The sequence below is a fragment of the Cyprinus carpio genome, chromosome A21 (assembly GCF_018340385.1).
Source record: "Cyprinus carpio isolate SPL01 chromosome A21, ASM1834038v1, whole genome shotgun sequence".
Taxonomy (NCBI): domain Eukaryota; kingdom Metazoa; phylum Chordata; class Actinopteri; order Cypriniformes; family Cyprinidae; genus Cyprinus; species Cyprinus carpio.
The window spans coordinates 17591946-17618788 of NC_056592.1; the positions used below are offsets into that span (position 1 = coordinate 17591946).

At 34.7% G+C, this 26843-nt stretch overlaps 4 protein-coding genes and 1 non-coding gene across 6 annotated transcripts; 2 read left to right on the top strand and 3 right to left on the bottom strand.

Annotated features, from left to right (window-relative positions):
• Positions 1–989: 989 nt before the first annotated feature.
• On the bottom strand, positions 990–2190 carry LOC109086734 (cytochrome c oxidase subunit 7B, mitochondrial-like). The gene is made up of 3 exons (XM_019101039.2): positions 1992–2190; positions 1309–1430; positions 990–1220 (listed from the first exon to the last, which is right to left on the bottom strand). Exons 1-3 carry the CDS (start codon positions 2173–2175, stop codon positions 1143–1145), a joined length of 384 nt encoding a protein of 127 aa, XP_018956584.1. The 5' UTR covers positions 2176–2190; the 3' UTR covers positions 990–1142.
• A 290-nt stretch (positions 2191–2480) lies between these two features.
• Positions 2481–2591, top strand: trnal-caa. The gene is made up of 2 exons: positions 2481–2518; positions 2546–2591. It is a non-coding gene; the product is annotated as a tRNA-Leu (tRNA).
• A 2597-nt stretch (positions 2592–5188) lies between these two features.
• LOC109086727 (membrane-associated progesterone receptor component 1-like) lies at positions 5189–7251 on the bottom strand. Its single transcript, XM_019101028.2, has 3 exons — positions 6895–7251; positions 6169–6324; positions 5189–6051 (listed from the first exon to the last, which is right to left on the bottom strand). The coding sequence occupies exons 1-3, from the start codon at positions 7181–7183 to the stop codon at positions 5957–5959; spliced, it is 540 nt and encodes a 179-aa protein (XP_018956573.1). The 5' UTR covers positions 7184–7251; the 3' UTR covers positions 5189–5956.
• A 630-nt stretch (positions 7252–7881) lies between these two features.
• LOC109086741 (protein FAM114A2-like) lies at positions 7882–12363 on the top strand. 2 transcript variants are annotated; one of them, XM_042711129.1, is made up of 14 exons: positions 7882–8050; positions 8515–8762; positions 9648–9747; positions 9832–9930; positions 10022–10149; positions 10277–10411; positions 10575–10733; positions 10818–10941; positions 11070–11155; positions 11239–11358; positions 11453–11592; positions 11666–11738; positions 11842–11896; positions 12020–12363. In XM_042711129.1, exons 1-14 carry the CDS (start codon positions 7927–7929, stop codon positions 12115–12117), a joined length of 1689 nt encoding a protein of 562 aa, XP_042567063.1. In that variant the 5' UTR covers positions 7882–7926; the 3' UTR covers positions 12118–12363. The 2 variants fall into 2 exon arrangements, with proteins under 2 accessions (XP_042567063.1, XP_042567064.1); XM_042711130.1 differs by having other exon boundaries at positions 7910–8045.
• A 2188-nt stretch (positions 12364–14551) lies between these two features.
• On the bottom strand, positions 14552–15586 carry LOC109086733 (28S ribosomal protein S17, mitochondrial-like). Its single transcript, XM_019101038.2, has 3 exons — positions 15457–15586; positions 15109–15253; positions 14552–14907 (listed from the first exon to the last, which is right to left on the bottom strand). Exons 2-3 carry the CDS (start codon positions 15229–15231, stop codon positions 14623–14625), a joined length of 408 nt encoding a protein of 135 aa, XP_018956583.1. The 5' UTR covers positions 15232–15253; positions 15457–15586; the 3' UTR covers positions 14552–14622.
• Between the last annotated feature and the right edge of the window lie 11257 nt (positions 15587–26843).

Genomic DNA, 26843 nt, shown 5'->3' on the forward strand with positions numbered 1-26843 from the left:
TGCAATGTTACTGCCCCCTATCTAGAGACCCTACACTCCTGACTTAAAATATTTGAACTAATCTCGGTATTAATTTTGCACATTTGATTGTTTTATTAATATGGGATATGATGGCGCTGATGTTGGTGTTTGGTGAACGTACATTTAATAGATGATCTCATCACACAATGCTCTTGTCGACATTTTAGACCTACGTTTTATATGAAAGGATCGTTTTGCCCATGTCAGAATTAATGATTTTCATTCAGACTTAAGTAAAGAATTTTTGATTTTCATTTAGTATTATGTATATTAAAAGTTTGGATGATTATTGATAAGGTGTTATTAAAGTGAGGACGATTCTAGAGCAGGGGAGCAGAGTTTATCTTTAACCCTTATTAAACACATCTGAACCAGTTAATCAAGGTCTTCACTCACTAGGAACCTCCAGGCGAGTGTGTTAGAGCTAAAATCAATAGTACTGTGGCCCTATGAGGAAATAGCATCTTGTCGAAAAACCTGATTCATGTTAAAACGACCCAAACCCCCTCCTTCACATCACAATAACTCTAGTTTATATTTTAATGTTTGCAGTTTAAATAAAAATATATATCAAGATTATTCTAATATACAAACACGTTTCCCTTTTATTCCTCCATCCTCATTTCCTTTCTTTGCATCCTTCCCTTACATCTGGAGATAAGACACAAAGAACAAAACGAACGCACAAATAAAAAATTAGAAGCATCCAGAGACAGTTGATGATCAGGGGCATGGTATGTGAAACCATTCCTGTAACCCAATGTTTGTTCAGGGACCTTCATGGTAGAGCAATTGTAGTTGTGACATTCCATAGACAGCTTAGAGTTTTATCCTAAATACAAAACTGACCTTCAAAATTGATATAAAAGTTCATTTGGTGGTAGAATATGTGCAACTGACGTGAGACCAAATCTGACCTAAACCCTATAACAACACATTTTAGCATGAAGTAAACCAGATGACAAATCTTAAGATTTATATTTAATTTATTACATTTTTACAGACATGCCAAGACAGCAACAAGATTGGATAAGGTGAAAAGTCTCCATTTGCAAAATGGAAAAAAAATCAAAATGTCATTTAGAATCTGCTAGCATTCGGTCCACGATGGGGAAATGCATTCATTCCTCCTGCCATGGCTTGGGCTGCACCTTGCCTACAGGTGACAGGTTCCATGCAATGCCTGTTGATGTCACCACCTGCAAAGAGTGTACAAAATCACATCACATACACAACATAGAAATTAGACAAATAATTACTAGAAGGTTAGTGTCTGCAGTCACTTACATATGCCCAAACAGCTGTGCAAAATGTGACCCCAGCAATCAGCAAAGGAGGTCCATACTTAGAATGAAATTCAGATGACAGATCAGACTTTTGTCTCACAGCCACCTGACGGGCACTTTGACCTATTGTTGAGAAACAAAGAAAAAATCAAGTTAGTATAAGTTTTAACACATCATTCGTTGCCTTAATGAAGAATTGACAAAAACTTTGAATCATTGAATTTATAAAAGACATTTCTAATGCAAAACCTTTTTGTCATATACATGAATGCGAGTTTGCAACTAATAGACAAACTTTTCTAAATACATGTTTTCAGTTTGATTTTATGCTCATAAATCGCTTCTATTATAATAATCGTTAAGACAAATTCAATCAGCGGGAGTAATATTTACATTAGATAATCTACATGAGCCGTATTTGATGTCAGACAGATTTCAAACCCAGATATTGCAAATAAATGAAAATACAAACACGTCTTTAAAGAAGAAAGGTGACGATATATTTAATTATTTGCTAGAACGTACACACTAGCGAACTACGGATGTGTTAACGTTACATTACAACTAACTTAGCATTAGCATACAAGAAAATAACAGCCTGTTTACTGACGAGTATTGTAACAGATACGGTTCACTAATAGGTGGAATAAATCGGTCTGTCCTTGAATAAGATATTTAACTTACCGCTGAGGTTCAAGGCAGCCTTGGCGAAACGATACATGGTTATATCTCGGAACAACCAGCTGCTCGTGCTAATACCCTTGAACTGAATGGCAGAAACAAAATGGCAGAGCGGAAATGAGCGACCGAGGCGTGCGCTCGTGCACGCGAGGGCATCGCAAAAGACGATCAGCGGTAGATTCAACATAACGTAAAATTGAAATGTTACACTAAAACAAACAAACTAAAATAATTTAAGGTTATGTGATTTATGGTTAGCCTATAAGGCATTATACTAATAAGTATAAATGCGTTGACATATTTACATTTTCTTCTGTATAAGGCACCATCACTGCTGTTTTCCCTGTGTTAACATTTAAGTAAGTTAAACAGTTCGCCGGCTATTAGGTGTTAACTTTGCATTGCGCTTATGTATTTATTATATCTAGTTTAGATCGCGTACATGAAAAGCTTATTCTGAATTGTAGTTTCTCACGGTTGATTTTCATCGGTGTCAGGATGGCCGAGTGGTCTAAGGCGCCAGACTCAAGGGCTGTTCCCTTCCGACGAATCGGGTATTCTGGTCTCCGAATGGAGGCGTGGGTTCGAATCCCACTTCTGACACATACCTTTTTTTTCTTTAACTAGAAATAATAAAAATGTTATCAGATATCTTAAATATAAGAAAGAGTTTTACATAGGCCTGTTCTCAAAATTAGAGGGGTATGTAAGTGACTTAATAATTAACCACTGTTGGTGAGTAACTAGTTACATGTAACGTTAATTAGTTAGATGTAAATTACTAGTTACTAGTTTTGCTATCGACATTGCTTAGATTTACTTTGATTTTATATCAGGTAACTGATATTTTCTATCCGATAACCCAAAACCCTTGCCCTAAATCTACCCCTCAGAAACATTTGCAAAGCATAGATTTAAATAAAAACATATTTTGTCTGATTTATAAGCATTTTTGACCAGTAAAATATTGTCCTCCCTAGTGGGTTGTTATGATCTTTCACTATATAAGTGAGGACATTTGGGTCTCACAAGTATAATTGAACACATACAGATTGAATTGATTTCTTTCCCCAAATGCATTGACTGTTCCTAAATATGAGACACCAATGTCTAAGGAGTTTAGGACACAGAACAGGACACATGCTTATTCAGTAACTTTATTTGATAGCTTTATTTATGTTTTTTTTTTTTTCCAAGGCATTATTAGATGCCAGTGCGTTTCCTGACATATTTGCTATGCAGAGATTTGATTTCAAAAACAGTGTCATATTATTAAACTATATCTTGTTATGATTTGAAATCTCTATTTAACCTCAGAATGATCTCAAAATAAAAAGTGGTTCTAAAGTCTGATTTTGTGGTGGCTGTGCTTGAAAATAAAATTTTTATTATCTTAATTCAACTTTTGAGGATTTTGAAAGTCTGAAAGTAATCAGTTGAATACTACTGTAAGGTTAACCCTGTTTGGTTTAAATATTTTAAAATGATTAACAGTTGAAAACAAATTTAGAAAAGTAATCAAACATAATCAGTTACATTAATAAAGTAATTGAAATAGTTACACTACTTATTACATTTTAAATGTGGTAACCTGTAATCTGTAACCCAGGGGCGTAGCCATCATTTCAGAAGTGAGGGGGACAGAAATGTTTTATATATATAATTTCTAGCTTTTAATTGGTTTAGAAATCAGATAACTGCTAGACAATAACCAATAATAATGATTTGTTTATATACAAGCACTTTTATATCACATAATAAGGCAGAATAGTTTCTATACTGTAGCACTGCATTGTTCATATACTTTACTTATTACCTGGAGATGACTTGAAAAGCACAAATAAACCATATATTGTCGCAATCGTATGTTTAATGTCTTCATGGTTCCAAACATTTCTGTTTTTCTGTTTTTAATGTCTTCATGGTTCCAAACATTTCTGTGGCACGACCATGGTTCCAAACATTTCTGTTTTTCTGTTGTATGAATGAAACACACACTGCGTGAGTGTTCAGTGCTCCGCGATGTTATCGCGCCTTATTCCGCATAAAACATAAGATCATGCACAGACTATCCTTCTCTTTGAATTTAAATCTATATTTATTCACACCAGCTCTTGAAAACCTCTATGAAAACACACCATATACTGTATAAAAAGGGACACACTTGCCCGAAAAACTGCGGGGGACGAATTTACGTGATATTAAAAGTGATTTACGCCCCTGCTGTAACCTTTTACATTTCCAAAGTAACTTTCCCAACACGTATTAAAACCTGACATATGAAAAATGGTCAGAAAAATCTTTACAGTTTATTTACAGTATGTAAAAGTACATCTTTAAAAAAGTTTGCGTATGTGTTGTATCATATTTGCTTCACCAGGCTTTTATATAATGTTCTAGTAAGAATATGGAGCTCACACTCAAGTCGAAAATAAACAGCAATTTTATTCAGATTCTGAGCAAAAACATGAAATTTGGTACAGATGTTACATCTGTGGCCAAAAAGGAAGATTAAATTTGAATTCAAATTCAATTGCTTACAAAAAATGCATGTAAGTTCCTGTTTTCACTATGTATCTTCCAATAATATATCTTGAGATGATATATAAATAATAATGTTGGTAACCAAACAGTTGCTGGTTAGCCATTGACTTCCAAAAAAAAAAAAAAAAAAAAAAAAATAGAAAGAAACTCAAACAGGTTTGGAAGAACCTTAGTCTGAGTAAATGATGGCAGAACTATCTCTTTAATTAATCAATTCAGTTTTAATCCATATTATTTTATATACATATAATGTAATGCAGTGCAATGTCGATTGATGCACACATACATTTCTCAGTAGCCTGTTGTATCATATTTGATATATTTTTACATGAAAAAGAAGAAAAAAAAAACCTGTATTAACAATCAAGTCTCTTCAGTCCAGTAATTGTTCATCTTGAAATATTAATGACAATATAGAAGTTATTCTTACATTTAGTTATGTACCAAGACCTGAGGGTGGACACTTCTAGAATTATACGAACAGTCCTTTTACTTGCTAAAAAAAAGTTTCAATCAGATGACAGAAGGCATGTAGTAGATTATGCAAAACAGGTTTTTCAGCAGATTTGATCATGTTGATAATCTAAAGGCCTTTTAAATTCATGTACCAAATATCATACAGTAGGCTTTATAAAGTTAACTAGCTACAGGCAAAGTTCAGCTGGAGCAAATGCTTTGATAAATGCTTTATTCAAGGGCACACGGAGTGGGTTCATGGATACACCACCAGTAATCAGCAATGTATACTATGAACAAACATAGAACTTTAAAACAAAATCAGTAAAGCACAATGATAATAAATCATATTCTTTAATAATGAATATTATGAACAGAAAATATGTTTTACAAATACTCGTCATGGTAACAAAAGTTGAAAACATAATCTCATGGAATGTTACGTGTATCTAATCTACAAATTTCCTGAGCAGAAGTTAAGACTAGTATGTGATAAGTTTGCTCATAACCCTCTTTAGCATGTGTCTAGTCTTAATATGTATCAGAGAAACTGGTCTAATAAGCAACCCTGAATGAGATCTCCTCTCCAACTTTTATTATGGCGCTCATTTAAAAGCATTCTAGTGTATTTTGATGTTTATATATGTATTTGGTTTAAATGTTCTCTGGTTAGATAAAATCTGGAGTCGACACTTAAAATAAAAAATGAGTGAGAAATGTGTTCTACTGTATATTTACAGCAAGCCATATATTCCTGAAGAATATATATTTCAGAGAATTCTTCAAATGACATGATTATGAGTCACAGTTGCTGTAGATATAACACATCCTACATTAGTTTAATGAATACAGTGATATGAAATTCTGTTTATGAACGTATGGCGTGTTAATTAACGTCACAGTGATGTATATGAGGTTCAGACAAAACAGTCAAAACTAGATCATATAGATAACATGATCTCCGTGTTCTAATCCTTCTTTTTGTCCTTGACTTCCTCATCATCTGTGTACTCTGTCGGTTCTTCTCCAGGTTTAAGAAGCTTCCCAACATAATCATATTTCTCTGTGGAGGCAAATACAATCTTTTACTCAAAATTTAGCAATGCAGGCTTTCTACATCATTCCCGAAGAGCGCAACTGCAAAATCTGAGGGTGGTACAAAAGGTGTCCTTCAACTCACGTGTGAACTGGGTCTCCCACTCGCTCAGGCCCTCCTGCTGCATAGCATTGAGATCTGAAAGATCATCATGAGTGTCTTTCAAGGCCTCCTTCTCCAAACAGAACGTGGCCAGTCCTCTGGATGCATCTCTGCCCGCAAAGACCCCATAAGGGCCCTCTAAAAGTAGACAAAGTAGGTATTAGCTCTTCACAAATATATCAGCTTAACAGGAATGGGAAACAAGTAGTATCCATGTTCTTGAATGAAGCACCATTCTGTGCTCAATGGACATCTTTAGTCTAGTCTAGTCAACCTTTATCCGAGTTTAGTTAATCATTCACTGATGACCCGCAGTTTTGGCATTGCAAAAGTGTGCACAAAAGTTACAAAAAACGCACAAAATACTGCGATGACGTCTCGGTATCAGAAGAACAATAATGTAAACATTGATACACCTCAACAGGGTTGCGTGACATCTCCGTTATGCTGAGTTTTCAGTAGATTAGGGGTTATGACTTGGCATTTGTACATGGTTTTAAAAGGTGCAACACAAAGGGGCGTGTCTGAAATTTAATTAATGCATTTTAATAGAATATTTTAAAACGAAAAACTCGCAAATATGGCAAAGTAATAATAAAAAAAAAAAAATCACGTAATTCTAATAAAAAAATAAATAAATACAATAAAATCACCTGAGAAAAGTTGGAAATAAGACCCGCGATTGAATTTGTGATATTCGCGTGTTACCTGGTCCGTAGAACTTCTTCCCTCTTGTAACATCAAACACTTTCCCGTTGACAGCCATCAGGATTCTGGGGTTTTTCAGTCCATCGTATTCTTGCAGTTCTGCTAAAGTGAAATCTCTTTTCTTTAGTTTAGGCAGCGGCTCTTCAACCGGGCCAAAGTCTGCAGGCTTGTCTCCGCGGACGATTTTGTACAACAGGAATAAACAGAGACATAGCAAGCTAATGTTCAGAGGCGAGGTGAAAATTTCCTGAAGAATTCCAGAAGTTTGCTCGAGCTCTTCTTCAGCCATTTCGTGTCTGATGTTGTTGCGTGAGAACAGCGAGACTCATCTACGACCACAGCAGTGAACCAATCACAGAAGCCAAAAACACACAATAGTGCGACGCCAGCCAATAAGATTCGAGGTGGATTTCTGGGGCGTGTAGTATTTGAGATAGGTTTTGAAGTTAACTGTAATCTGACTGGAAGCCTTGCGTGATTTTTTTTTAACGTTTTATAAAATTGAGGAAATAGTTATTTTACCGTGTTAACAAAAACATTGTTGTAAACATAACTAATGTCCTGCGCCAATGATAAAATTATGTTTCATGTACTTCATTTAGTAAAAATATAAATGACTGGACAGCTATTACAGGAAAGTGTTATATATGGATGAACTTCAGTTCGAAGTTACATATTTTATAAAATGTTCTACAGTCATGTAGGAATGTAACTGCCATGAGAAATGTGTTGCATTTAGTTTGGAAATTATTGTTTTCTTACAAAAACCTGTCAATATACAACGGGAAAAAAACATATTAAGTCAGTTTTGATGAACTGTGGCTACAAATATAGTTAGAACTGTATAATATACAGTCAATAAAATCTCTGAATTGTCGTAACATCGTTATTTTTTACTGTTCTGGCTATCACAGCTTACAGTTTAGTACAGTAAATTTAACAAAAAGAAAAAAAATCTTTACATACATTTATACAGCGCATGTGTTGTCGCTCCTAAATTACTTCCTCCAAACAGCAGGTGGCGGAATAAAAATGTCGAGTCTGTTTTCATTCCCCGATGGAAGAGCGAGTGTAACGGGAAAAACAAAACACAGCAGGGCTAAGTCCAGTGACGTGGCCGCACGAGAGAGAAGACAAACCAGGAGCAATAGGTGGGGTATGTTATGTTTATCCCTTATTTATTTGAATATTAACGTCTTCCTTATAATTACATTCACAGCGTTCAGCTCACTTGATACTGACTAACTATTGCTGATGAAAGTTAGCTTAGCTTTAAATACAGTACACTACAGTACAGTATTACAGACAGATGTTACGTTAATGTGGCTTATTTACTTAGTATGTAATACAGCAGTTGTTATAGCGACGGACTTTTCATTATCTACTCATCTCTAGAAATTGACTAATGTCTATAATCTGAGTAACATCTTAATCTTTGGCCTCAGCAGTTTGTGATGTAACGTACGTCCAGGGACGTAACAATTTTCTCTAACGTTGTACTATATTGAAAGCAGGTTTAAATGTATTGTTTTTCAGTTTTATAAACTACACTGTAATGTACACAATTATATATCACATAGCTATCCTTTAAGTAATTATCTATTCATATGTCCATTTCAGGAGACTGGTATGTGATTAAGATGTCTGACAACGAAAGCTCCACAAGTGACCAAACGGAGAAATCAGTGGACCAAGAGCCCACAGAGCCTTCATCATCCACCCGAGATGAGCCCTCCGCTGAAACTCAGAGTGACAGCTCTACTGATGTAGCACCAACCCGAAAGACCAGGAGAAGACCAGAGCATAAACCTCCACCGGAAGAACAGAAGACCCCAGAGACACAAAAACCAGCAGAAAGCGCTTCAGACGTAAGCTTTTATCACACTTCTACCAAACATATATATATCACTGCTGTGCGGTGGCGTTCTGAAATTAGTTTTTTTTTAAATCAAATGTAAATTCCTGTCCAAGTCACATGTCCTTGGTCAAATAAACATTACTTGCACTACCAGAAAAAAAATTATTTTATATTTTTACATTAACAATGTAATCAGTATTCTATTTATGAAAGCCAAGTATGAATCTCATCAAGTTTAAGCATTTTACATTTATTTCAAAATTATATTATAAATGTAGTCAGTATTATTTTTATGAATATATTTCATTTGTGTACTTATGCTCAGCTATACTTTTTAATAGTTTACTTGTAACTATTTTTTAATTAATCGGTTCATCAGTCATCAAAGCTCAGTAAATATTAGTCACAGACAGAGATTTACTTGAAATTTTACTCTTATTACTCACTAAAAACTCATGTTTTCAGGCCATTTATTTTTTATTTTGATGTAACAGCGTGATCATATCTAAGTGTGTGAGTTGTTTACTTAATTTTTTTAATGAGTCTTCCCATTAATGCCATATTGTTCATTTGGTTTGATTTGCGAATGCTGAACGCGCATGAACACAAGAGGCGGGATTTATCGCATGAACCAATCACAGCCGAACACAACCAGTTATATCCAATCATATCGTGAATGGGGCATTGTCTCTCATGTGATTTTCCCCCATTCTCAGTTAGCCACCACTAAACTCACGGCACGCTTTAGGGGTCTATTAAAACTTAGCCTTTTCTAATCATGTCCCCAAAAAAAATAAAAATTCAGAACGTAAAATGTTTCAGTCTAAAAATACCACCAGAGGGTTAATTATAATGTAACTCATCTATTATATAAACTGTCACTTATTTCCATCAGGCCTCCCCAGAGACGACTGTTTCCCAGGGAGGTTGGGGTTACTGGGGTAGCTGGGGTAAATCTATCCTCTCCACTGCTACTGCCACTGTAGCTACTGTAGGTAAGAGGCTCAAGATTTTCACTTTTCTATTAAACAGCTCAGTTTTTATATCATCAAGACTTATAATGTTCGTTCATTGTCTAGGTCAGGGGTTGACTCAGGTCATTGAGAAAGCAGAGACGTCTCTAGGAATCCCAAGTCCTGAGGAGCTTTCAGCTAAAGTGGAAAAAGAACAAACTGATGGTAAGGATGTGCTCTTTGATTGACATGGGATAGATAAGACCAAGCGCACCAGTTCTCAAGTATTGATGATCTTTCTGCTTTTTGCCTGCAGATTCAGCCAGTAGCAAGGAAAGTAAAGATGAAGGGGAGAAGACGTATGGGATGGGTGGTGCTATGGGAATGATCTCCTCCGGAAGTATGGGAATGCTGTCATCGTTAACCACTGTAGTTCAGAGTACGGTAAGGGCAAGCTTATTTATGCTGGACGATAATAAAGCTGAATTCGTTTTGAGATTCACTGTTTTAATTAATTATTTTATTTGAATGTATTTTTTATTTATTCTGTCTTCCTATGTTTGTTGACTAGGGTAAGACAGTAATAAGTGGTGGTCTGGATGCATTGGAGTTTATTGGGAAGAAGACCATGGATGTGATAGCAGAGGGAGACCCCGGCTTTAAGAAAACAAAGGGACTGATGAACAGAAACTCCACACTGTCACAGGTGCAGAAGCTATCAGGACTGTCTCTAGCAACTTCAGCTTCCCTTTAGACACTCCTGCAGAAATATATGACCGTTATTGAACAAACATATCATCTTGACAGATTCATAATTTGTTTCTGCTTATGAATTAAACCGACCTGATTCTGTTTTTCATCTCTCAAAGGTCTTGAGGGAAGCCAAAGAACGTGAGGAGCAGCAGAAAGCTGAAAACGTCACTTCAGACACAGACAAGAAGGCTCATTATGGGATGTTGTTTGATGAGTTTCAAGGCCTGTCCCATCTGGAGGCTTTGGAGATCCTCTCTAGAGAGAGTGAAGACAAGGTCAGTAGAATTTTTTACAACTATAAAACAAAACGGATTTAAAATGGTGAAGGGTTTGAACTCAGGTGTTGTGTTTGTGTGCAGGTGAAATCTGTGCTTACCACTCTGTCCGGTGAGGAGTTAGTTAAACTAAAACAAGAACTGCAGGACATTAAAGAGCCTTTTTCCCTTATGGAGTTTGACGACGAGGTGGAGGATGATGCGAAGGGTAAAAGCTTACAGTGAACACAAACCATAAGTCAAAAAAATATAGAGATGTTAACATTTTTGAAATCTCAGACGCAGTAAATTAACTATAAATTGTTGTTAAGAACATAAAAAATCTTTTATTCCCAGGTGATGATGGCGAGGATTTTGTGAAGGAACTGACAGATGTCCTCAAAAGATTACAGATCTCCACATCGGCAGACAAACTTAGCAAGGTATCACATGAGCATCTCTTCGTAATTGTAATCTTAAAGTATGTTGCGTGTCAGATTATCTACACTTACTCATATCCACTCAGGCCAGAAAAAATGCATTCAACCATATCACAAACATCAAGCTACAAAGTGAAAACCCACAGAAAGAAGAAGAGGAGGAGGAGAAAGAACAGAAAATGGCTGTGACAAAATGCAGTGTTGAGGTCTGCAACTCTTGTTATTTAGCCTAAAATGAGATTTGCATACATATATCTTAGGATAATGTATATTTGTGTTGTGTTCTGAATGTTTTCATAGGAGGCCCATTTGTTTGCCATTACAAGCCTGGCCGAGTTCACAGCCAGATCCATAGAGCAGTTCCACAAAACCGCCGAAATTCTGCTTCACTGTAACCCTGAGGGGGTGACGGTCACAGAACAAGCCAAAGCCCTATCGCAGTGAGTTATCTTGCAAAAAATTTGCAAAATTGCCATTTGGAGAAATTCAAATCATAATGTGTTTCACTTTCAGAGTTACTATTGTTATTTGTAAGGAGGTGTCACTACTATCCAAAAAGTTCACGTCATGTTTGACTACCATTGGGGTAAGATGCTTCGCTTCTTATAGTTTAGAGATCTATAATATGTTTATAGTCATTATAAAATGTGAGTTTTGTATGCCATCAAGTCAAAATGCTTGTATTTCAGGCAAATGAAAAGGGAGAAGTTCTCAATCCACTTATTACCAGCATTTTTCTGGAGGTTTGTCTTCATTTTATGTCTTTTTTCTGCTTCATGTTTATAAATAAATGTAAATAAAGAAAAAGATGTTTAAGACTTCTGCACAGGAGTATTAACATATTTTTCACTTTATTTTCACTTTTAGCATCCAACAGTGCATCATATATCCAGGACGCGTTCCAGCTCCTCATGCCTGTGCTTGAAGTGTCTCATATTCAGAGGACGGTGGAGTCGGCACAGTGATAACCACTCAGAAACACTCCGATTTTAATAACAAAAAAACCAACATGTGATGGAAGTAAAATAATGTGTCATTTACATTCAAGTAGAAATGGGAAGCACATGACATACTGTATGGGAAGCTCAGCTTTTGCACATCCGTTGATTGTTGGCTTTTTTCCTAAGTATATTTTTGAATAGACTCGGTGTCAGAACTTCCCCTATAACTGACAGTGTAATTTAAATAAATATGTTTTATGTCTAAATTAATAATGAAATGAATAGAAATCATCTTTTTTAATATCTTTAAGACTTAAATTGTTTTCAAATAATTAGTCATATCAGTATTAATGTTCAGTTATCTTTTAAATAAACAATTGTTACATGTCTTCTGGATTATAGAACTTTAACCTTCTATGAAAATGCATGCTAGTATGCTAGGTAACATGCTATGTATGTAAATGTGGTATAAAACAAACATGTACTTAGGACTTTTTGAAAATATTTAAGATATCATCTATAATATTGTTAACTATAGATAATGGTATATATACAGTGCTGGCCAGAATTATTAGAACATTAGTATTTTCACACACACACAAAAATGGTTTTAAGTCAATTATTTCTATCTTTTGCTGTAGTGTGTCAGTAGGAAATATCAGTTTACATTTCCAAACATTCATTTTGCCATTAGTTGTAATAATTCAGTGAGATTTAGACTAAATCTAGAAGAACTGTAGCAACCTCTCCAGGATTTTTTAAGAAACCTTCCTGCAAAGCTACAGTACTGTTAAAAAGTTTTAGGCAAAATGAGGATGCTGTCAAAAAGTATGTCATTGATTTTCTTTATCAATTAACTTCTATTAACTAAATTAAATCAACATATGGTGTGACCATCTATTAAATTTAAAGCTGCTTTTGCCCTCGGTGCACTTGGGCATAGCTTTTCAAGGAAGCTTTGCAGGTAGGTTTCTTGAAGCATCCTGGAGATGTTCTCACAGTTCTTCTAGATTTAGTCTGTTTCAGTTTTTTTCTGTTTCTTCATGTCATTCCAGACAGACTGGATGATGATGAGATCTGATCTCTGTGTGGAGCACTGGCTGTTGTCAGATTTCTTGTGCAAACAAAAAATCTCACTGGACTATTACGATTAATGACAAAATGAATGTTTGGAAATGTAAACTGATATTTCCTACTGACACACTACAGCAAAAGATAGAAATAACTGACTCAAAACCATTTTTTAGCTGGTAAAATACTAGTGTTCTAAGAATTTTGGCTACTACTGTGTGTGTGTGTATATGTCATGTTTTTTTAAAGAAGATTCTATTGCTCATGAAGGCTGCATTTATTTGATCAAAAATACAGAAAAAAACCCCAGTAAAATTCTGAAATATCATTGCAATTTAAAATAACTTTTTTTCTATTTTAATATACTTTAAAATATAATTTATGTGATCAAAGCTGAATTTTCAGCATATTTACTCCAGTCTTCAGTGTCAAATGATCCTTCAGTAATCATTCTGATATGCTGATTTATTTTTAATGTTAGAAAAAGTTTTTTGCTGCTGAATTTTTTTTTTTTTTTTAAACTGTGATACTTTTTTCAAGATTCTTTGATGAATAAAAAGTTAAAAAGCACCATCTACATAAAATATAAATATTTTGTAACAATATACACTACTGTTCAAAAGTTTGGGGTTAGCAGGTTTTTTTTCTTTATATTTTTGAAAGAAATTAATACTTTTATCCAGCAAAGATGTGTTAAATTGATAAAAAGTGATAGTAAAAAAAATAATAATAATAAAAATCTATTTTGATTAAATGCTGTTCTTTTTAACTTATTCATCAAAGAATACCAAAAAAGGTATCACAGGTTCCAAAAAAATATTAAGCAGCAAAAACTGTTTCCAACATTGATAATAAATCAGCATATTAGATTGATTTTTTAAGGATCATGTGACACTGAAGACTGGAGTAATGATGCTGAAAATTCAGCTTTGATCACATTAATAAATTATATTTTAAAATAGAAGTTATTTTAAATTGTAATAATATTTCACAATATTACTGTTTTTTGATCAAATAAATGCAGTCTTGATGAGCAGAAGAGACTATTTTTTAAATGTAATAACCACAGCAGTGTACAGTATATTTATATAGATACCTTACAGCAATGTCTGACACATTATCAAAGACAAAAATGCCTGTGCAGAATAGATTAATGGTCTTTACTTGCACTAGAGGGCACTAACAGATTCAACTTCTCAATATAAATGTCTAATAATGACTAGTGGAGTTTATTTAGCCATCGTTATGTAGAAATGGTGATTTAAGTATAATAATAATAGTATAGTACAGACTTGTAGTATAAAATGATGCATGTATTCTTGACTGTGTCAAAAAGGACAGCAGGTAGAAGCAGATTTGTGTATGGTTAATGACCACACAAATACTAGACAGTGTGATTATATTTTATGTGAAAATCAGGACATGAATTATGTACATACATCAAGGACAAACACAATACTATGAGACAGAAGGAGGTGTGGAGGCAGTAATGTTTAGTTGCTCCAGTTTTTCCGTTAAAGATACTTCTGTGCTTTCCGTAAGAGGCTCCAAATACTGCTTCCCAGCAACCCTCTTCCCAGTGAGCGGGTCGACCACCTGCCCAACTTTATACACAATCTCCTCGAGTTCATGGTTGACATGTTTGGATCTTTTCTCCGGCAAGGCCTTCAACAAAACAACATCCCCAACAGTGCACTGCTCCAAAGGATCATGGGCAAAGTATGTCTTCCTCTTGTTGTAGTACTTAAAAAAAGCAGATGAAAACATAAGGACAATTCTGGCACAAACCAACTATTTTACAAATAATGCTTAATTATTTTACTTATCATACAAATATAAATGACCCTAAGGCTTACAGCTACAAATATTTTGAGCCAATATAAGGGAGAAAAAAAATAAAAACAGAAAGAAAGACAATATAAGAAAAAAGTCAACCTATCTTACCTTGAGGAGGTACGGATCAAGCACAAGTCTGGTGACTCGAACCTTTGCCGTCTTCTTCATCTTGGTTCCAATCACCTGACCAATGATCCATTTCGCATGGACCGATGCTTGACGCGTGGACATACCGTTTATGTTTTGCAGTCTCCTAAAATGTAGTAAATGTTCTTGTTAAACGAACTTGCAGGTTCGCAGGTCAAAGCTCAGTTAAATAACCCACTGCTAAGTTTGCTAAGCTAACCGGATTCCACAAATCTGCTTTACTCACTGAGGCCAATTTTTATTGTTGCCATAAAACAACAACAGACATTTCTGTGTGTATGTAAATAAAAATGTAAATAATACACTTACCGGTTTCACTGTAAATGTAAACGTTAATATAAAGGTCAAAAACTCATGAAAACATTCAGCATGCGTCTCTGAATGTCAAGACTCGTGGCTCATTTTGATGACGTAATACGGAGTGGTAATGGGAGAAACGGTACTGGCAGCTTTGAAGTGTCAAATATTTAAGCAAAATAAGATAATATTTCATTTAATTATATAATAAAATATTATTATTTATAATATTTTTATATAGCACTATACGTGTCAATTATTGCTATTATTATTGAAGTAGGCTATTATCATATTTTTGAAAGTATTTTTCCCAAACGCTATTTTTTTCTAATGATTCATTTTCTGTTTGACAAATGTGGTAAGAATATATATAAAAAATAACAAAAAGTATCAATTTTTATTATTATAATATTTTGACAGCCCCCCCCCCCCCAACCGAAATGTTATTTTTTCTAATAATTTTCTGTCTTTTACAGAGAATGTATTTGTCAAGTGTTGTAAGCACATAAAAATGTACATAATAAACATGAAATGTATCACATGAAATGTATAGTTGTACTTGTTTTTTAATAATTGTACAACTAAATAATGTATAATGTAAACATCAAGATTATACAAAAATAAATATTTTATATATATTTATATATTACAACTAAATAATGTATAATGTATATATTAATATTTATGTTTATATAAATATGATTATTTATTATTATTTCTCAAATTAATTTGTTTTATTTTTTATTTGTTTTTTGTTTGTTACATTAACATTTTTTTTTACAAAATAAAGAATGTATTTTGTGAACTCCCTCATAAAGTTTGCCTTGCACAGAGCAAAGTGTATAGCAGAAAAGTGCTTTGCATAGCCATATAGCGGTCCAACTACCATTTGAACTGTTTGGCCTGTTGTTCCAACTGGCATTGAGTCAAGACTCAGGGAAAAGGCATTGATAAAATAAGAAAGATGTGTCTAAAATAGGGGAACAGATCATGGCATACTCTAATGTGTGTGTTCAACAGTGTAAGAAAAAGAAATAGGCCTGTCCATGGGTGGGATCTGGATGAAAGCCAGCACAGTCAAATCTGGTATTAATCAGAACCACACAGAAAACATGGCTTGTTTCTATGTGATTCCCATTTAAGGCAGTCTTGCACATTTAGGAACAGGTAATATATCAGTCAATATACTGACGGACCAGCCTGTTCCATTTCAGGTCTTATAGATTTAAACAAAGGCACTCTGCAGACATGACGCATTTATGTAATGTCTAGCAGATGAAAGCTTATGGTAACCCTGTGAGCGGTAACAGTGCCAGCCCAGAACACGGATTTCCAAAAAGCCATGAGCATTCTGTAAATGCAGTGCCATGTTGCCATCAATGATCTTTAAGATCTCTCCATCATCTCTGCTCCTGCTTAATGTTTTCTCTATCTGAGTCCTTCATTGTAGACTTTACTCTATAGTTCAGTGTTGTTCTGACAGCAATAGTGAGGCTGACTGGAGAGAAGCAGATAAGAACGCATTAACATACATGCTAGTGTGAAAGAGACAAAGACTCTTGCTGCGCATTTTATTTTCTCTGGAGATTCGAATGTGACTTATGAAAAGCAAATTTAAACACTTGAGTGATGAACAAGATCTCGTGTTTTGCGCTCTGTTCGTTATGTTATTGTATGAGGTTGGCATCAGAGGGGTAACATGGAACATGGCTGAGAGAAGCATTATAGACACTGTACATGTTTACAATCACAATTTGACCCATTTACTACAATAACTACGTATATGGGTCAAATTGTAATTGTAAATAATTACTACCTTTGTCTGTAGGATTAGGGATTTGAAGAGACCCCCTCTTTTGAGAGGCCTGTACACAACCATCCAGAACACTCTATAGCAACCGCATAGCTCTGCCATGGCAACCAGCCACAACTCATCTAGAATTTTCTTCAAAATGAATAATGATTCATAATGCTACAGTTGAAAGACTATTTGAATGAGGTGTCTTTTTTAATTGTTCCTGTGTTTATAACCATGTTGCTACAAAACCTTTCACACATCTGTATTTCTAACTGCTTTCCCTCATTGCTTCAATGATTCGACTTTTCATTATGCTGATAAATAGCTTGTGAATTTTTATGGCAGATGCTCCAGTGTAATGTCTGTTGCAAGCTGATGTCAGTCTCCCTTGAAAACAAACATGAGATCACTATGGAAATACCATCAGACTGGTAGAGGAAAGTCATTTATTAATTACTGCAATAATATTTTTGCCCACTTGAATCACTGCACAGGATCACATGGCCCATGAAGTTCGATTAGTGTGCCGCACCTGCGCCTACAGCACCTGCTATTTTCATGCAACATGCACAATGAGCAGAACACCTTATATACATTTCAAGAATGCACGACATTTAAAAACATATAAAAATCTGCCAAAAATGAAGCTCACAGTCTTGGTATCCTTGGGGAAAAGGGAACAGCAGTACAGCAAAATACACACTGACACACTGGCTCAGTAGGTGGTGAGGTGTGTTGTGTGTTGTTATGACTTATAGCTTGTATGGTTGTCTGTTTGTCTGTGTGGGAGGTGCGGTCGTGTGGTGTCCAACTCTTGTCAAACTGTTTACATAAACACAATGTTTCAATTCTGCCATTCACAGTGCCTTCTGCAAACAGAGCTTGTCAAGCTGTAAACAGAGAACACGGTGTAAGCACTTTATGGAGAGTCAAAAAGTGTAGTTAAAGATGGGGGCATCCACTCTGACGCACACCAGTAAACCCTCCAAAAGAGTTCATGGGCGCCAGTATGCAACGTGGTATTCTTTTAGTTTATCTTATGTAAATTGAAAACATATTAGGCTTTTGTTCATCTGAATCTTCCTTGGCAATGTTTTTGTTCTCCTGCACTGAATAACCAGATATGACCTTGTCTTATTCTTTCTCTAAACATTACGTCATGGCCTGCTTAGCTTGTATACCTTGGCCATGTCATTATCATGCAATCTGATGTCATTGCTACTATAGATGACATCAATTAATTGTCTGAGCATCTAATCTAGCCTGACACAGCAACTGACTCAACCAGTGGTTTGAGTTTGGGGTGGGACTGTCCGTTTGATTGACCTATAAGTCATGGAAATGTTCTGAAAAATGTCAGCTGTAAGACATGCATTTCTATGACTATCCACTTTGTGCTGTGGACATGAATGATACCTTAAACTGTGCAGTTTGTTTAGAAGAAGTGTGTTCTTATAAGAGATGAGATTTTTTTTCACTTCGGCAGATAAAGAAATGGTGAAAAAATCCCATTGACCTAAATTGAATGAGGGACTTGAGTCATATCCAGACCAGAATATCTTGGGGTTGAGCTCTTTTGACTTGGGCTGGTACGCAACCACCGAGGAACCACTCAGAACACCCTTGCAATGATTCTGACTGGTAACATATTGGCTAATGCCAAATATGGCTACTTGTATTGTATAAAGCTATATACAGTGCCGTGAAAAAGTTTTTGCCCCCTTCCTGTTTTTTTTATATTTTTTGCATATTTATAACACTTAAAAATTCAGATCATCAAACAAATTTTAATATTACACAAAGATAATGCAAGTAAATACAAAATGCAGTTTTTAAATGATGATTTCATTTATTAAGGAAAAAAGCTGTCCAAACCTACCTGGCCCTGTGTGAAAAATTAATTGCCCCCTCCTGTTAAATCATGAAAGAATTGTGATTAACCTTATTATTATAGAAAGCTGAGTTAAATTTTACTAGCCACATCAAGGCCTGATTACTGCCAGGCCTGTTGAATCAAGAAATCACTTAAATAGAACCTGTCTGACAAAGTGAAGCATGCTGAAAGAGCAAAATATCATGCCACGATCTAAAGAAATTCAAGAACATATGAGTAACAAAATAGTTGACGTATCAGTCTGGAAAGGGTTATAAAGCCATTTCTAAGGCTTTGGGACTCAGTCAGAGAGCCATTATCCACAAACAGAGAAAAGTTGTAACAGTGGTGAACCTTCCCAGGAGTGGGCCGCCTAACAAAATTACTTTGAGAGCACATTGACAACTCATCCAGGTGGTCATAAAAGAACCCAGAACAACATCTAAAGAACTGCAGGCCTCCCTTGCCTCAATTAAGGTCAGTGTTCATGATTCAACAAGAAAGTTCCATGGGAGAGTTCCAAGGCAAAAGCCATTGCTGACCAAAAAGAACACAAAGGCTTGTCTCACATTTGCCAAAAAAATATCTTTATTATCCCTAAGACTTTTGGGAAAATATTCTGTGGACTGATGTGACAAAAGTTGAACTTTTTGGAAGGTGTGTCCCATTACATCTGGCATAAAACCAACACAGCATTTCATAAAATGAACATCATACCAACAGTCAAACATGGTGGTGGAAGTGTGATGGTCTGGGGCTGCTTTGCAGCTTCAGGACCTGGATGACTTGCCATAATTGATGGAAGCATGAATTCTGCACTCTGTCAGAAAATCCTGAAGGAGAGTGTCCAGCCATCAGTTTGTGACCTCAAGCTCAAGCGCACTTTATGCAGCAGGACAATGATCCCAAACACACCAGCAAGCCCACCTCCGAATGGCTCAAGAAAAACAAAATTAATGTTTTGGAGTGGCCAAGTCAAAGTCCGGACTTAAATCCGATTGAGATGCTGTGACATGACCTTAAACGGTCCATTCATGTTCCAATGTGGCTGAATTAAAACAAATCTGCAAAGAAGAGTGGGCCAAAATTCCTCCACAGCGATATGAAAGACTCATTGCCAGTTATTGCAAACGCTTGATTGCAGTTGTTGCTTCAAAGGGTGGCACAACCAGTTATTAGAATTAGGGGGCAATTACTTTTTCACACAGTGCCAGGCAGGTTTGGACAACTTTTTCCCCTTAATAAATTAAATAATTATATCAAAACTGCATTTTGTATTTACTCTGGTTATCTTTGTGTAATATTAAAATTTGTTTGATGAACTGAATCATTCAAGTGTGACAAATATGCAAAAAATAAAAAAACAGAAACAAAAAATTTTTTTCACACCACTGTAAATAAAGGTGACTTGACTTGACGCCTTCAATTACACTGTTGACCCTATGCCTATACCTCTTAACCCACCCTTAAACCTAACCATATGACAAAACTTGTCCCTAACCTTACCTGTATGCCACTTCAATAGCAGCAAAGTGTTTTGGGTAACACTTTACTTTACAGTGTCCTTGTTATGCATGTTATATTTATTTACTATAGAAATAACAGTAAATTATACATAATTACAAGCAACTAACCCTAAACCAAACCATAACCCTATAGTAAGTACATATTGTTAATTACTATTACTCAGCACTTTTCTGTGTCCTTACACGGAACAATGACACAAAATAAAGTATAACTGAGTTTCGCAACATACAACATGAACTGAGTAAGAACATTGTACCAAACATTGTTTATTTGCCTCATTTAACTTCAAGTCACACTAAAGCTACTCTTTAAAAATGCTAAAAAATTTATTTTCTGTATATTGGTACCAGCCAGAATTGTAATATCTGAACATCAGAACTGTTCAGAATACCTTAATATTGTGGTTGAGACTTTTCCAGAGGCAAATACCACTCACATTATCTTCAAAAAATTTCATCTAGTTGATTTACCTGAGGTTCCTCTTTAAAAGTTCGCAGTTATAGTGTGTTTTCAGCACAAGTTTCAGATTCCCATATGCAGGCTTGAAAATGTCATTCATGCTTTAAAATCTGCCCTGTTTTGTTTTATTCCTAAATGTTATGATTTTGTTATTTTTACTAAATTTTCTTATCGTCAAGGCTGAATTTGTTATAATTTATTTGAAGTAATTACAAATGTATTACTAGCTGATTTCAAATTCTCTTCATGTATATACCAGAACCTCCCATGGGAACCTGGCTTAACAGACATGCCTTAATAGTCATGCTTTTCATCCTCTCATAGTTTTTAAAGTAAATTTTAAAATGATGTGAGTTGCAGTGAATGAAACAGACATTTAGATAAGTGTATTGAATGATCCATCCATTGCCAGACCAGAGCTGAAATACTGACATGGATGTCATTGCAGGCATCTATATAGATGCCCTTGAACATTGATGACTTCACCCTGCATTGCCATACTTAATAAAACATTATGCAGGCTTGAAGGAGATTTTGCAAAATAGATAAATAAATAAATAAATTCTGCACTTTTTAAAAGTGTACTCGATTGTGTTAAGAAACATTAGCATTTATCTAAGTACAGCTTTATATACAGTAAATGTGATGGTAGGGGATATATGTAAAAACATGGTGGTGTCTCTTTTCTTCAGTTTTATGTTTCAGGCTTTTTGTTTTAGCTGCAAGCATTGTACTGTAGAAAGTTTATGTTTGGACCACACATCCCTCTCAACATCAGAGACTATAAAAACAAAAATGGCTCTATTACTATAGAAGTATAATTGAAAAGTATAACTATAATTGTTCGGATGCTAAAAGAATTTAGGTTACAGTTGAAAAATATAGAATTTATATTTATTCTAGTCTTAGCAGTAAAAACACACTTAAATCTCAAACACACATACAGTCTGTTTTTCTTTCTTTGTCCCCCCAGTGATGTCACTGATTATTGTTGGATATGTTCCAGACCCGACCACCAATGCTCCACCAACCATAATGCAAGTGCCTGAGTAAACCTTGTCCAGCACTGCCATTCTTATCTTAATCTGTCACATTATGTTGGGAAAATATTGCTCTGTCTTTTTAAAATCATGTTTTGTCAAAACAAATCAAACCTTGTAGCATGTCACTCTGATATCACATGCAGTGGCCTCATAAAGGGGAATGTCAATAGATAACAAAAGTCAAAAGTGGCATTTTTTTAAAGAAAGGTAGACAGAGTGCAATTTCCAAGACAAAACAGTAACATATATATATATATATATATATATATATATATATATATATATATATATATATATATATATATATATAAAGGATTAAAGAATATATACATATACATATATAAAGGATTAAAGAATATATTACTTTTCAAAGTTTAGACTTAATTTCTACTTACTATACAGTTCATAGGCAGGTGCCATATAGGGCAGCATACTGTACTAAATAGTGTACATGTACAAAATTTAATTCAAATTCATTTGAATTAATTCTAAATTTAAATCTTACATACAAGTTTCAACAGAAATTATATTAAAGCATATATTAATTTACCATAAATGTTTGTCAGTACTTTCAGCAGTACACTTCAGCCATATTTCCATGACAGTAGAAGAAATTATGAAATTACATATAAAGATGGAGTCAAAAAATAACTCTTAAGTTAAATTAATTGGTTTTAAACTGTAATACATTTTCATTTAATTGTAAACAACATGCAAAAACACTGAAAGAATACTTCAATGTGAATGTTAAGTATATTATTTCTGTAATACATACTAACGTGTATCCTTGTGCAAGGTGGCCTTTTTAGGCTCAGTGTGGTTAGGGTCACAATTAAAACAATGTTCCTGTTCAAATGCCATGAACATTTTCAGGTTGAGGCAGTGAAGTCATCTGAACGATACAACTCAAACTACAGATTACACAGTTGAGGCTTGCTTCTATCTTGAATGAGCATGGGAAGGATGTTTAGACATTAGAGTGAATTACTATCACTGGGAAAAACATTTCGGAGATATGTGAGTTATTGGTTCTGAGGTGACTTTTAGAATGGTCATAATTCATAATTATGCACAAAGCAGCTGCAGCACCTCAAACACAATATTGCTGTCTCAAAGTTATCACAGTTAACCATTCCTTTGCATGGATGCTTCACTGAAGTCTTCATATCTCATTACTGTTTATAGAGCTCATTCGATGCAAACTTGGGCTTGTTATATAAAGTTGTTTTTTTTTCCCCAATATTTCCTTGTAATCTGTTTCAGCATACAGTGTTGCATCCTTGTATCTTAAGCAAGGATTTATCTAATTTTTTGTCTAATACTGTCAGAGTGTATTCTCAGAGTTTAGACTGAGTACAGAAGAATTATTTTGGAAGAAAAAAAAAAAAAGAAGAGTTTTTTTCCTTACAATAAAAGTCCAGTTTTGATTTGGACCCCACTTTGAATGTGTGAACAAAAACACTTAAAATATGTTTCAAAATCTTCTGTTGTGTTTTGCAAAAGAAGGTAGGCCATACAAGTCTGGAAAGACACAAGGTTGAGTAAATTATGACATTTGTGAACTATCCCTTTAAGGTCACACAATACCAGGAATCCACCCATTTTAGTTTAATAACAAACTGCATGTTTGCTTTATGCCTTTATGAATTAACATATGCATGACATTTCAAATGTCAAAATCTGGTGTTTTTTAACTTATGGGCATTTTTGGCAATGTGGACTTTAAGAAAATAAACTCTCTTTAAACTTAGTTTTCACACTTTCACCAGTTTATTTAATTTGTCCAACAATGCACATACATGAATTACAGGAGAATGATGTAATTTTTGCCATTTTATTCTGATTAGCATGAATGTTTCACCACAGTATTGTTTCCATTACATCCCAAATGATGTATTATGTATTATAACATTCTGTTTAATTCCACAACTTCCAATTTATGCAAACTAGGCAAAAAAAAAAAAAAAAAAAAAAAAAAAAAAAAAATATTACCTCAATTTTTCTTTCTTTGTCATATATTTTAATCTACATAATTTATCTTGACAAGAAGCCAAAATAAACAATAAAAGCATGGTAAAAATGTTACAGTTACCATGTAACCTTCCTATAACAACAACTACATCAACAAGTGGCATTGCATTCAAGACACAAGATACAATTCATTAGCTCATGCATTCCCTGGGAGTCAAACCTATGACCTTGGCGTTGCTAGCACCATAATCTACAGTTTGAGCTACAGCTAGAGAGAAAAAAAATCGAAATCTGTTCATTTTAATATAAATCAAGTGCCTCAAATTGAAATCTAGGAACAGTTTGGGTTTTGAAGTTGATTTGTCTGTTTTTTTTTATTTTTTTTTAAATTTGCTTTATTGTCTGTTTTAATGGGCAGTAAACCACATGAATGATCAAAAGGACAACTCTCATTCTAACGACATGTTTTACAAACAAACTCCCTTTATCCTCTCATTTTACAGCACTGTGAACGAGAAGAACATGTACAAGGACAGCTAATAAAGTGATTTCTATTCATAGTCGCAGCATTAAGTTCTTGGCTTCCTTACAAGCCAGACGCTTGAAATTCAGTATTTATATCCTTCTTCTGTGATAAGTGCTGATTCTATGTATGGTAACAGCTCACAGGTATGTGCCCGAAAAAAAGCCTTTGTCTTAGCCAGAATGCTGACGGACAGCTAACCCCCCTTGTTTCTTTGCTCCGTTTCGCTCTGATTAAATTCCCTAGCATTGTTTGTTCAGTGATTTACACTGTAAGCTCTAATGTTGTATATATAATGTGCTCACGACTATGGCATGTAACATATTCACCACACTCTAGTTCTACAGTGATATGGGTGCATGATTTATGTAATGACATGCTGGGGGGCTTAATTTTTTAAAATCTTTTTTCATTATCCGCTAGGGTGTTAGACAGGTGTCTCAATTACTGTAGGATACTGCCTAAGCCAAGAGTGTTTTACATGTACTGTTTGCATATAGCACATATAGGAAGATGAACAACACATTTTGTGCCTGTCTAGATCACCATTCTTTCAAAAATCATAATCTACTAAAACAATAACTAACAAATAAAGATATGTACAATTTAATGTTTTGATACCTCTGAAATCAAACTGTGCATGTAATAGCGCATAGGGAAGCCCATGTTACATAATTACTTTAATTCAACTCAACTCAAATCAAATACCAGCTGGAGTTATATCAGGGAGCACTTGCAGACATAATTCAGCTTATCTGACCGGCAACAATCCGCACCATGAATCATTCTGCAGAGCTTTGATAGGAGACCAGAAACTGCTTTTATAAAAGGATGTTGTTAATGAGTATTTATTATGTGATTAGCTTTTAAAACAGACATTGACTCTACAGACGTGGTTCATTGGGTCTTTATTTCCAATGGATCACTAAACATTGAGTGCTTGACTGAGTGATCAATTGGCAGGGATACAGCTGAAGCAAATGACACCATGTTCATATGGTTGACTGATACAGTATTTGAAGAGGTTCGGTTTATCTGTAAAATCAAAGTGATTGACACATTGTTACAGTATAAAATCGCACTGTTTTTTAAGTTTAGAAGTTCTGTTTATCTAACTTCTCTCTTATTTTTGACACTAGATTAAGTTAAGTAGTTTCACTCTTGTTCTGTTGGAAATAGTTTAATGCTCAAAAAATGCTAACAAATGTACTACAGTAAAAGGTGTTTATTTTTGTTTGTTCCATTATTCAAAATATGGATGGGAACATTACATTACAATGATGTCAGAAGAGAAACTTCCACAAATCTGATTTAAAGTGCTTCCAGCTGGATGACTTTGATTTGATGTTAATGATACAGATCGTGTCTATTTTTGTTGGGTCAACAACAATGATCGGAAGATGACTTCAGAATGCGATGGGGTAAATATTAAGTTTGAAGTACTGAAACTCTCAAGTTAGACATAGTATGTGGCTATATATGCAAATATTAATGACAAAGAGGGTGAAAAGTTCAACACATTAATTAACATTAACTTACCTTATCTGTTTTCAAGATGTAGCCAACATGATGAGAGCTGAACAAAAATCAGATCCATATTACAACACGACCACTGCAATATAAGATCTAATTATTTTCATAAATTCTACAATCTGTTCTGTTTCATATCCTCCAGAGATGGTTAACTACTGCTGTTAGATTTTATATTTTCCAGTGCAAAACTAAAAACACAATCTGAGACAGATAAACAATGGATGAAATATGGACATATGAGCTATTGATTTATATCATATCACTGTAAATGCCAAGTTCTGTCATGAAACAGATGGGGCAGACTGATGTGTCATTAATGGAAACTGATGATATTCACAGCAGAGAATCACAGCAGAGAGTTCCTCTGAAACCCTCCACCTTCCCCAGCTCCACCTGTTCAGATCTGCCACAGGTTATTATGAAAGCTACTTGTGCACGGCAGTATGTCATGTCTGACCTCCATTTATAATGACGCTTCTGAAGATATCAGATCAATTGTTTTAAGAGGCTCATTAACACAAATTATGTCAGTAATATATTGCACATAATATAGTGCCTGTTGCTATTGCAAGTCGATTTTACATATTGCTTTTGTTTGACTTACGATTTGGCCAGTTTTATGTTTTATTCCTTTACACATGCCCTGCTGTGAAGTCAAAAATGGAACAGACT

Excerpts from the sequence above, each read along its gene's own strand:
- LOC109086734 (XM_019101039.2), bottom strand. The coding sequence starts at position 2,175 with ATGTTGAATCTACCGCTGATCGTCTTTTGCGATGCCCTCGCGTGCACG. Across the intron at positions 1,431-1,991 it reads GGCTGCCTTGAACCTCAGCG|GTCAAAGTGCCCGTCAGGTG; the intron begins GTAAGTTAAATA and ends TCTCAACAATAG. Across the intron at positions 1,221-1,308 it reads GCACAGCTGTTTGGGCATAT|GTGGTGACATCAACAGGCAT; the intron begins GTAAGTGACTGC and ends CACTCTTTGCAG.
- LOC109086727 (XM_019101028.2), bottom strand. The coding sequence starts at position 7,183 with ATGGCTGAAGAAGAGCTCGAGCAAACTTCTGGAATTCTTCAGGAAATT. Across the intron at positions 6,325-6,894 it reads GAAGAAGTTCTACGGACCAG|AGGGCCCTTATGGGGTCTTT; the intron begins GTAACACGCGAA and ends GTCTACTTTTAG. Across the intron at positions 6,052-6,168 it reads GTGGGAGACCCAGTTCACAC|AGAAATATGATTATGTTGGG; the intron begins GTGAGTTGAAGG and ends TTGCCTCCACAG.
- LOC109086741 (XM_042711129.1), top strand. The coding sequence starts at position 7,927 with ATGTCGAGTCTGTTTTCATTCCCCGATGGAAGAGCGAGTGTAACGGGA. Across the intron at positions 10,734-10,817 it reads CTAGAGAGAGTGAAGACAAG|GTGAAATCTGTGCTTACCAC; the intron begins GTCAGTAGAATT and ends GTTTGTGTGCAG. Across the intron at positions 11,156-11,238 it reads CGGCAGACAAACTTAGCAAG|GCCAGAAAAAATGCATTCAA; the intron begins GTATCACATGAG and ends ATATCCACTCAG.
- LOC109086733 (XM_019101038.2), bottom strand. The coding sequence starts at position 15,231 with ATGTCCACGCGTCAAGCATCGGTCCATGCGAAATGGATCATTGGTCAG. Across the intron at positions 14,908-15,108 it reads TTGATCCGTACCTCCTCAAG|TACTACAACAAGAGGAAGAC; the intron begins GTAAGATAGGTT and ends GCTTTTTTTAAG.